General features: G+C 35.9%; 1 protein-coding gene across 1 annotated transcript; it reads left to right on the top strand.

Moving 5' to 3' along the window:
• The first annotated feature begins 304 nt into the window (after positions 1-304).
• Positions 305-10,542, top strand: LOC110384099 (poly [ADP-ribose] polymerase). The gene is made up of 20 exons (XM_049846750.2): positions 305-551; positions 1,106-1,247; positions 1,630-1,808; positions 2,038-2,231; positions 2,475-2,688; positions 3,313-3,418; positions 3,703-3,889; positions 4,267-4,483; positions 4,719-4,820; positions 4,924-5,029; positions 5,306-5,468; positions 5,828-5,984; positions 6,285-6,449; positions 6,734-6,870; positions 7,154-7,290; positions 7,590-7,747; positions 8,088-8,208; positions 8,565-8,724; positions 9,119-9,292; positions 10,048-10,542. Exons 1-20 carry the CDS (start codon positions 441-443, stop codon positions 10,118-10,120), a joined length of 3,003 nt encoding a protein of 1,000 aa, XP_049702707.1. The 5' UTR covers positions 305-440; the 3' UTR covers positions 10,121-10,542.
• Positions 10,543-11,348: the final 806 nt, after the last annotated feature.

The raw sequence follows: 11,348 nt of genomic DNA, 5'->3' as shown, positions 1-11,348 counted from the left end.
TTATAGACAATAGAATGACACTATATTATATTTGACATCTACGTGAACTGACATCTGATCTGATTTTGACAAACCTTGCCTAGCGATTTTTCTTTCTTTACTTTTCTATGTAAATAAACTAAATAGTTATTTTAATTTCGTGGTTAGTGTCTTGTGATTCTGAATTCAATCCAACAAAGAGTCATTTTTATATCGAATCTAAATTATCCATTTAGGATGGAAAGTGATGCTTGGACAAATGCAATATAATCTCAGCTCTTTAACGGAAATCGACTAACCTAGGTAGGATGAAATTGGATGCCCATCTCTACGTTTCCTTGACAAAAACAAGTTTGCTAGCGGCCGGTCTGTCGGTTGAAACTGCGAAGATTTTGAAAATAAAGTGTGCATTTATTTACTGCACGTAAAGAGTTGGTAACCGAACATACGCAAATTTTATAATGGCAGAACTACCGTACCAAGCGGAATATGCAAAAAGTGGCAGAGCTTCGTGTAAGGGATGTAAACAAAAAATTGACCAAGGAACCCTACGTCTTGCCATTATGGTGCAGGTTAGTCACACATTTGATATCACGAATGTATAAGTACACAGTACACTTAAGTGTATCGCTGTATAGCTAAAATGATAATAAAAAGTCCTACTAGCCTGGCCTAGCGTTGGGTCTTTATCTGCTGTATTTAAACGTCTTTCTGGCTTCCAAGTCAAGTAGACAACAAACTCCATTGTTCTACTCAAATCAAATGTCATCTCAGTAGTATCCAAACTTTTGAAAGCTACAACTTTTATAACATTTATTATAATATAACAAATTTAAAAAATGCTCTCACAAATCCTATGCCTTATTTTTTTAGTAATTTTGTGCTGTTACCTATCTCTCTGTCTAAAATGTCCAAACCTTTTACGAATATGTATATTTTTTCCTTAACTAACTCTTCATTTCAGTCGGAATATTAAATTTTCCTTAAATATGAAATGTTACAGTTTTATTTACCTGCACTGATATTATAAAATAAAAATCACTTGCCCCTACCTTTTATAAAACTTTGAGCTCCCTTTGCTGCACTTTAACCCACAGTAAAGTAAGCTGACTAAATTATATTACAGTCACCGTTCTTCGATGGCAAGCAACCAAACTGGCACCATGAAGACTGCTTCTTCCACAAGACTCGCCCTACAAGTGTAAGGGAAATTGCCAACTTCAACAAACTCAAGAGTGCTGATCAGGACAGAATTAAATCTGTCATGGGTATGTTAGCGTACACTGCAGACTCGTTATGTTATTATTATGATTGAAACCATAAGTCATTGCTCATGATATTTTTGTGGTACTTCAACAAAAAAAAAAACTGTTGTATAGTTATCGGCACAAATCTTGAGCTCTGACCTTCACCTGCGCAAGTAGGTGAAGGTCAGATGTAGGTCCGAGCTCAAGATTCGTGCCGATAACTATATGCAATTGTACAACAAAATATTAAAATATAATTTACAATTCATTTCATGTACACAAGCGTAAAAATTATGAAAATATGTTGATGGAATTTATGTGATGTTTGATTAATAATATCTCATAATGTTCACATAAACATTTTTCTATTCATCTATTCATAAGTCTATTCTCTTTATCATAGAAAATTCAACTGGCATAGTGATGCCAGTAGAAAAACCGAAAGGAAAGGGCAAATCCAAGAAGAGGGCAGCTGATGATCCTGTATCCACATCCACTCAATTGGCACTCAAAGATTTCCGTGTAGAATACTCTAAGAGTAGCAGGGCTACATGTAAACAATGTGAAATTAAAATATGTAAGGTAATTAAGACAAAATTTACTTAAACCGTGTACAATTTTCTTACTTTAATCAACCTATCCTGATATTTGAAAAATATATTTTTTATTTTTTTTTGCCCACTGCTGGGCAAAAGCCCCCATAGCCCCCCATAGCCCCCATAGCCTTCCATCTTTAACTATCGGTCGCCATTTGTTTCCAGTCCTTGTGGAAGTTGTCTAGAAAATGAAATTAAAAAAAAATATATTTCAGGATGAAGTTCGTATATGCAAGATTGTGTATGACACAGAAGTAGGTAGCAAGTATGGTGGCCAACCGTTATGGCATCACGTCAAGTGCTTTGCAGAGAAAAGGGCTGAGTTCCTCTTCTTTGCTGGAGGGGAGAGCCTGCCTGGGTTTGATACTTTATCAAAAGAGGACAAGGCCATGGTCAAACAGGAAATTAAGTATGTTAACTTTCTATTATGTTATTATATACTAGTTGTTTTTTTCCGTAGTTTCACTTGCATCCTCCAGGAACTACTGCCTGTACCTGGATAAATTATAGCCTATGTTACTTGGAGATAATGTAGCTTCCTAACAATAAAAGAATTTTACAAAGCAGTGTAGTATTTTCTGATCCTCCTTATGGTACATAGTATCAAAAAATGATTCCTCTTTATTAAATTAATATAAATAATATTTTTCAGACCATTCAAAGCAGATGATGTACCAGTCAAGAAAATGAAAGTGGAGCCCAAAACGGAGGCAGATGTTAAAGAGGAAAAAGAGAAAGATAAGAAAATTAACAAACAAAACAAATTGTTCCATAAATACAGGACCGCTTTAAGTGAGCTGAAAAAGAATGATCTTGCAGAATTACTTGAAGAAAATTCTCAGGAAATATTTTCTGGTAGAGATGAGGTATGTGAATTAGTTAATCTTCTTTTAAATATAAATTCAATAACATTGAACCTACATAGACATGGACTGTTTTGCACATTAGGTAGGAAGGAGCTATCCTCTACAAAATGGGCTTTCTAATATATTCTCAAATCAGACCATTTGTTCCTCAAATTTGTGTGTTTATGCAAACTTTTCAACTTAGGTAATATTAAACATGTGTAAATAAGCTAGTTTCAGAATAGCACTGTATACATAATGCATATTGCGTAGCCATACTATTGAAAGTCAAAGATGATATGAAAGTATAATTTTATTCCTATTATACTAATGTTTAAAACTACCGCCATAATAATTTAGAATTAGTTTTAAGTTTTTTTAATGTTTTGGCATTAAATGTCCAATGTTGCTATGTCCTACCAGGATCCACAAATGTATAGTTATCGGCACGGATATTGAGCCCTGACCTTCACCTGCGCAAGCGATTTATTGGTTTATTGCCTTATGTGTACAGTGCGCAAAGCGATCCCCACTCTTCTGCCGAAAGCTCAATATCCGTGCCGGTAACTATACGTAGCTGTAAGCTTATTGTAACACCATCTGAAACTTGTGGAACACAATAAATGATATGAATATGATTTTCAGTGTTTGGATCTGCTTGCCGACTGCATGGCATTCGGAGCTCTTGAACCCTGTCCTGAGTGCAAACAGGGGCAACTAGTGTTAGACACATTTGGTTATAAATGCAAAGGTAAACAGTCCTAATTTTTTGAAATCTATCTAATATTTGTCTTGAAGTAATTCTAGTTATTGTCTAAGAAAAAACTCCTTACAGTACTTGCCTTTTTTTTAACGACGTCAAATATCATCAAATGACCCCTCCCGCTGTTGGTTAGCAGGGGTGAGGGAGTGTCAGACTCTTACTGACTAAAAACCGTCGTGTTCCGTCGTAGGCCTTTTATGTGCCAGGGCCGCGGTATCTCTTTCGAACAACCCGCAGCCCCGGCAGAATATCAATATTTTTGTATTCCACAGGTAACATAAGTGAATGGACAAAATGTTCGTACGTCACTCAGAATCCTAAGAGAAAACCTATGATTGTGCCGTCTGCGTATCAAGGAGGAAGCATTTTCAAGAGATATAAGCCCAAGACCGATGTCAGGCTGTTTGACGCTGAACCACAGCCTATACTAGTTGTTGTTAAAAACGAGGCGACCGCTACGTAAGACAATTTATAAATATATTTTTTTTATTAAGAATTTGTTTATTTTTATATATTACTAGCTTCCGCTCGCGGCTTCGCCCGCGTATAGTTCGGTTATATCGCGTTTTCAAGAAAATTCTTCAAAAGTCCGGGATAAAGACTATCCTATGTTCTTTCTCAAGGCCATCTCTATTTCTGTACCAAATTTTATTAAAATCAGTTCAGTGGTTTAGACGTGAAAGCGTAACAGACAAAGACTTACTTTCGTTTATTTTTATATTTATATATTATCTTATTTAAGTATTTGATTTAATTTACACAACTTTAAGAGTCAATCAGAATAGGTGCATTCCTTAGGAAAGAAACTAAATTAATTATTCATTTAATATTTCCAGTGTTAAGAAAGAATTGCCCGTTCCACCACTGAAAAACCTACAATTCTTCCTTTATGGAAAGTTGAAGGATAAAGAGGAAACTAAGAAAAGAGTCTTGAAACTAGGAGGTCTTGTAGTTAGCAAGCTAACTGATACTACGGTTGCTGTTATCTCAACTAAAAAAGATGTCGAGAGAATGCCTGAAAAAATGGAGCAAATTAAGTCTATGGATATTGAGGTATATACTTTTTTAATGTTATTAGCCTCCGCCCACGATTTCACCTGCGTCCCTAGGTAACTGCTTCCCGTAGCCCGATGTGACAAAAACTCAATCCTAATAATTTTCGGCTCAATCGGTCCAACCCTTCACGTGTGATGGGATTATTTTTTATATATTTAGAAGAACCTTTTTGATATACAATACAAACCTATTTTTTTTTTCGTATTTTATGTATAACTTCTTCATATTTCAGGTGGTTGAAGCTTCGTACCTCGATTTGATTGAGCAAGATGGTACAATTTCTAAGTCATTACAATTAATTAAGGAAAATAATATTGCTGATTGGGGATCTGATGTAAGTAGAAAAAATGAATTTTGAAAACTAAAAACCAGTATAATAGGTACCAACTGATACTTATTTTTATTTTTTCGTTTATGTTTTTTATTTTGTTTTGTAGCCCGCCACAAGAGTTCCTCAAGATGTTTTAGATGGAAAGTCTATACCAAAATCTGGTAGCATGTATGTTAAGTCTACTAAATCTGCAGTGAAACTGAAGATTCAAGGTATATTTATTTTTCTTTTTTTGTTCTAATAATTTCAAGATGCGGATCCTGTTCATCCTTTACTTGCAAGAGAGTGCTCATGGAGCTTCTTTTTAGTTCTTCTGCAACTAGCATGACGTTTCGAAAGACCTTTTATAGGCCCATCTGAATTTTTTTATGATTATGATTTTTTGTACATTCATCATTTAAGTAAAGTTAATATTTTCTCTACTTGGATTAGTAGTAATAAAACGTAAACAACGTTGTTCTCAATACTATGAACCTATCCTTCACCAGGTGGAACAGCGGTAGACCCGCTGTCCAAGCTAGAAGATGAAGCCCATGTGTATAAAGACGAGGATGGAACTAAATACACCGTGGTACTGTCGCAGACGGACGTCGTAGCTCAGAAGAACTCCTACTACAAACTGCAAGTCTTAGAGAGGGACGATAGGAAGAAGTAAGCACTTATTATTTGTAATAACATTTATACGCTCGCTAGCACGTAAATGTCGGTCCTGCGCCTGAACTCTCTCGTGTCGGATTACCGTCCCATCGGACTATAAGAGTGTAAGAACTACATACTTAAACTAAGTTGAGAAAATCGGTTCATCCACATCCACGGACCTTACGGCATCATAGGCCCATCTTACATATATTTTTTATATGCAAAGATCCTCACTCCGTAATAAAGCGCAGTTTCGGTTTTAAAACAACACCAGCCACAATCACCACATTAAAAATAAGTGAAATCAATTATGTTAAAAAAGGTTGGTCTACATTTTTTCTGTTCTGATAGCATTAACCATGCTTCCACAGGTACTGGTTGTTCCGAGCATGGGGTCGTATCGGAACGACTATCGGCGGCTCAAAGGTGGAGGATTGTAAGTCGGTAGATGAAGCTATCAGGAAGTTTGAAGACTTGTACATGGAAAAAACCGACAATGATTGGAGTATGCGTGATTATTTTATGAAGGTAAACTGATTGATTTACTCCTAACCTACTTTCCTACCTATGGTACCTGTAGGATAGTAACCTACTATCGTATGGGTACCAACAGATCCAGTAGGTAGGTAATGTTGATTAAATAGATTAGGGAGTGTTCTCTATGGTAATGATTCAAGTATAGAAGACTGTAATTATGTTCTCCGATGTTGTGCGCTTCGTATATCTAACTTATCTATTCAAACTTGTACATTTCTAATTTCTATGCATACTTCGACAACAAAATGTTCAATGTACTATAAAGTTTCAATATCTTTATTCCACATTCAGGTGCCAGGCCGTTACTTCCCACTAGACATGGACTACAGTACTGATGACGTCAACACACAGAATCTAGCCATAGACAATAAATGTGAATTGCCAGTACCAGTGCAAAAACTCATAATCAAGATATTTGATGTTAACATTATGAAGAAAACACTGCTTGAATTTGAAGTAAGAATGTGTAAAAAAAGATTTATTTATTTATTGGTTAGGAACAACAAATAGTTACATAACAAGACTTATCACTGAAAACCTTGAAGCTAAGTTAACCGTCATGCAGCTTATACTATTGTCCACAGATTAACAACAACAATATGAAAGTTTGAAAATATTACAAATTAAAAAAAAAAGCTTATATTATAATTAAAACAAATGATGCCCTTTTATAGCTTTCTACATATAGAGGATAATCTTTAATATTGTTTCAACTTATTATAAAGTGATTTTTATTTCAGCTCGACACTGAAAAAATGCCCCTGGGTAAACTTTCCAAGAAGCAAATCAAGTCTGGATACAAAATTTTGTCAGAGCTGCTGACTTTAATTAATAAGGGGTCGACAAGCCAAAATAAAATAATAGATGCTACCAACAGGTTATTAAAAGTTTTATTCTATTCTTGTATAACGCGGATTCTGCCTTATTACACATGGGCTTCAAAAGTACCGGTTTCAGTACTGGGTTTAGACCATTAACTTTGTTCGAGACGATGGTTCAAACCTAGTACTAAATCAGGAACTTTGTTAATACTACGTTTTATAATGAGATGAAATCTGTGATATACAAAAATTAGCTTTGCATACAAATCAATAGCTACTAATTTGAAGATTAAATTTAAAAAAAAAAACGTATTAAAATGTGGCCACATATAATTTCAGATTCTTCACTTTAATTCCGCACGACTTTGGTGTGAACAATGCTCCGTTGCTGGACAATGTTGAGCTCATCAAGACTAAGACGGCCATGTTGGACAACTTGCTCGAGATCGAAATAGCTTATAGTCTAATGAAGACAGGTACCTACATATCATCAAATAAAAAAATATACGAACATATCTTCGGGGATGCGAGTTTTTTCGAAAGATTTGTCGTGGCCCTTTTACACAAAGGGCTCAAGAACTAAAATGGTGGGCTTTTGTCGGTAAAAGTATGACACTTCCTCACGCTGCACCCACAGCGGGAGTGATTTGATTATGGTCCACGGAAAAAAAGGTGTTAACATATAATATTAGGTGTGAGCTTATCATTCGCGGTAATAATATAACGCAAAGAATTAGGTTCTCATTTCACCTATACATATTTAATTTTCTTGCAGACTCGGATGAATCGAACGTAATGTCGGCCCATTACTTGAAGCTGAAAGCGAATATAGCGCCTCTGCCGAGGAACTCGCCCGAGTTCGAGATGATACAAGAGTATGTACGCAATACACACGCTGCCACACATTCCAGTTACACTTTGGAAATTGAAGAGGTAAGTCAAACACTTTGAAAATTATTAAGGATTATGGCTGCTTAATAGCCCCGTATTTTTAGTTGCATCCCTCATCATTCATCCCTAATGTACTACACCTATGTATTTCATTATCTACTTCTTTGTGTACTCCCCTATGTACGTATGTTCTTATGTACCACCAATTTGTACTTGTTTCACTTACTCTCATACATAATCGCTTGTAAATTTTTCCTATGTGCTGTAAATAATGTAATGTAATGTAAATTGTACTTCCATATATTATACTCCCTTATGTACCGCCCAATGAACTATCCCTATTTTCTACGCTATGGACTAAGTTATGAACTCCCCCTTGCAGGTGTTCAAAGTGGTCCGCGAAGGTGAGGACAAGCGTTTCAAGCCGTTCAAGAAGCTGCACAACCGACGACTGCTGTGGCACGGCTCACGTACCACCAACTTCGCTGGAATCATTTCTCAAGGTACCTGCTACTGTAATTCGATGTATTGTCGCAACGACTGCCAAATATGTTCAAATGACAGCCCTGTAGTGTAAGCACAGTTTATCGTACCCACCGAAACACGGTGATTGGTCTTCAAGACATACTTAGAAAGTATGTAAACACAAACTAAGAAGAATTGCAAGAAAAGTTGCCATTACCTGGAATTGAACCCACACTCATACTTGAGAGGGTAGTTCTTTACCCACTAGGAGACCACGACTTTGTTTCGTTTCGTTAATTAAATAACATGTTTTCCAAAATAGCATAGATGCTAATCGTCATCTTTACGGTCTCTTTAGACGGAACAATAAATTACCTCCCCTTTTATTTCCTAGGTCTCCGCATAGCGCCGCCGGAAGCCCCAGTAACAGGCTACATGTTCGGCAAGGGCGTGTACTTCGCCGACATGGTGTCTAAGTCCGCTAACTACTGCTGCACCAGCATCAACAACCCCACCGGTCTTATGCTGCTGTGTGAAGTCGCGCTAGGAAACATGTACGTATTTACATATGTACTTAAGTTATATTGAATGTCAAAACTTTTGCGACTAGCTTCATCGATTATAATCGATGAATTATTATCGATAATTATAATTATCGATAAAGTGTCAGTTAGTTATCTGATAGTCTATCTGCTAGACAAGGGCTGCTTACAATTTCTGCCAGAAATTGCTATTCCAGACCTGTGTAACCAAAAGCTACAGTTTATGTGGCAAGTAAACCCCTATAATCTATCAGAGACTCTTCTGTGACTTCCGTATCTGGCCATAAGAAAATTGACAGATACTCCGACTAACACTAAGTAAAATAAAAAGAAAGCAATCTAATAAGGTTCAATCGTTTGGCAATTTTGAACATCCAAAATTCTAACACCATAATATATTGTACAGGCAAGAATGTTACCGCGCGACGGACGTGAAGCTCCCTCCCAACATGCACTCGGCATGGGGCGTGGGCGGCACGCAGCCCGACCCCGCGCAGAACAGGACGCTCGACGACGGCACCATCGTGCCGCTCGGCAAGCCTGTGCAGAATAAGGTGCCCACCACGCTGCTTTATAACGAGTATCCTTTGATAAATAACACAGTGAATGAAATCATTTATTTATTAGATATCATGCTACAGTTTGTCCCACGGGGATTAGGTTAATCGGACCAAAAAGACACTACAGTTACTCCGCAGCCAACATCACTACGTAGTGTAAAACAAAGTTGCTTTCTCTGTCTCTATATCCCTATGTATGCTTAAAGCTTTAAAACTATGCAGTTGATTTTGTTGCGGTTTTTTTAATAAATAGAGTGATTAGAGAGGAAGGTTTATATGTAATAATATCCATTATAATAACAGCCATTAAATAGTGGAGAATATTTAGTATCAGCATTGCATCCTGGTCGCTAGTCTATAAATATACTAATCTTAATTTAAATTTAACTAAACTATACCCATATACAGTTTTTTTTAATAATATTGCTCAAAGTAACTATAGTGTGGGGTATTAAATTGAAATTTCGATAAATAGAAATTCTCCATTTACTGACATAGGACTAGTTCCATGTAATTATTATTTGTCCACTTGTTAGGACTATAGTTTGTCTGTCGAGGCAGCGGGATTGTTCGAAGAGTTACCGCGGCCCTGGTACATAACACTACGAAGGAACATGATGGGTTTTAATCAGTAAGAGTCTGACACTCCCTCACTCTGCTCACCCCCAGCGGGAGGAGTCACATGTTGGTTTCCTATCAATTAAAAAAGGACTGTAGTTTGTCATAATATTTCGCCTTGTGTTGTTTGACAATATTTCCCTTAGCACCCTTCTAGATTCATCGTGTACGACGTGGCACAAGTAAACGTGAAGTATCTATTGCAGATGAAGTTCAAGCACAAGTATTAAGTACTTACTCAACAATTGTTTTTTTTTTTTTGGTCTGTTGGTCATATAATTGATCTGTTACTTCTACGTTCGTTTAAATTTTTGTATTAGTTTTAAGGCTTTTTTATTGAACCTTCCACTTACATTGTATTACATTCCTAGGGTACTCTAAAAATGTAAGTGTGGTAATGTTTTTGTTTTTCTTAAAATTTCGTTATTTTTAGATTCTAGCCCAGCTAGCTCGAAGCAGCCATTGTGATTAGTCGTTACCTAGGTTTAAAAAAATACTGTGAAAGAAACTTATTGGATCCCGCCTAAAGTTAACCAAATGTTTACAATCGGAGATGTAAATAATAATAATGTGGTTTAATTACACTGTTACTCGAATATAAAGCATCACTGTTGTTAGTTGGCTTGCTTTTAATTATGTCAGTTACTGTATATGGCAGTAGCATATTATAATATTACGTATTATATTATTAAAACTTGTTTTAGGTACTTTTACCTTAAAGATATTGTAATCTATCGTTGAAGCCATACGTATACCAAATGCCTATAATGAACATTAATTTTTAAAGCAACGTCAGAATACGTTTTTTCTGCACTTAAAACGGTCGTTTCGGCCGCTTCACACCAGCGTCAAAAACAATTTTCAATTTTTTTTTTCGAAATGTCTTTTTAGTTCCAAAAGAATCTCAGAATTATTAATGATTATAAATTATAATGGAAATGAACACTTTTGTATGAACACTGATGATAATGATTTTCAATGATAATTTCCTGATTGTCAGAAGTATGTATATTTTTTTATTATTTTAAAATAATTTCGTCTTTGTCACATTGATCAGAATAATCATTTAATTATAATTTCTATACACTTAACTATCATATTTTATTTAAACCCCACCGTCCACTCATTTCTACTTGAATAAGCTCAAGACTTATATTACTTTACATTTGGCAGAGGAATGTAGTTCGAAAGTTTCTCAAAAAACGATTAAAATAAAATGCGAGTAGTTTTGCGAGGAAATAACTTTGACGCCTACATTTTATTTTATAGCAAAATTAGAAGAGTACCCTCCACATAAGACGAGCGTTTCTCAGGCGTGTGAGTTACGCGAGCGCACTGCGCTGCGCAAGCGTCGCGTATATTACCGCCATGTGACATGTGTAAAACAATATTCATGGATAGAACTAAAACTAGACACTAGAGCCTTCTTTGCTGCCTAATTTGCTTATAATCATAAAT

The sequence above is a fragment of the Helicoverpa armigera genome, chromosome 4, assembly GCF_030705265.1.
Source record: "Helicoverpa armigera isolate CAAS_96S chromosome 4, ASM3070526v1, whole genome shotgun sequence".
NCBI classification, from domain to species: Eukaryota; Metazoa; Arthropoda; class Insecta; order Lepidoptera; family Noctuidae; genus Helicoverpa; species Helicoverpa armigera.
This window is presented reverse-complemented; position numbering and strand designations above follow the sequence as displayed.

Excerpts from the sequence above, each read along its gene's own strand:
- LOC110384099 (XM_049846750.2), top strand. The coding sequence starts at position 441 with ATGGCAGAACTACCGTACCAAGCGGAATATGCAAAAAGTGGCAGAGCT. Across the intron at positions 552-1,105 it reads GTCTTGCCATTATGGTGCAG|TCACCGTTCTTCGATGGCAA; the intron begins GTTAGTCACACA and ends ATTATATTACAG. Across the intron at positions 2,232-2,474 it reads ATGGTCAAACAGGAAATTAA|ACCATTCAAAGCAGATGATG; the intron begins GTATGTTAACTT and ends AATATTTTTCAG.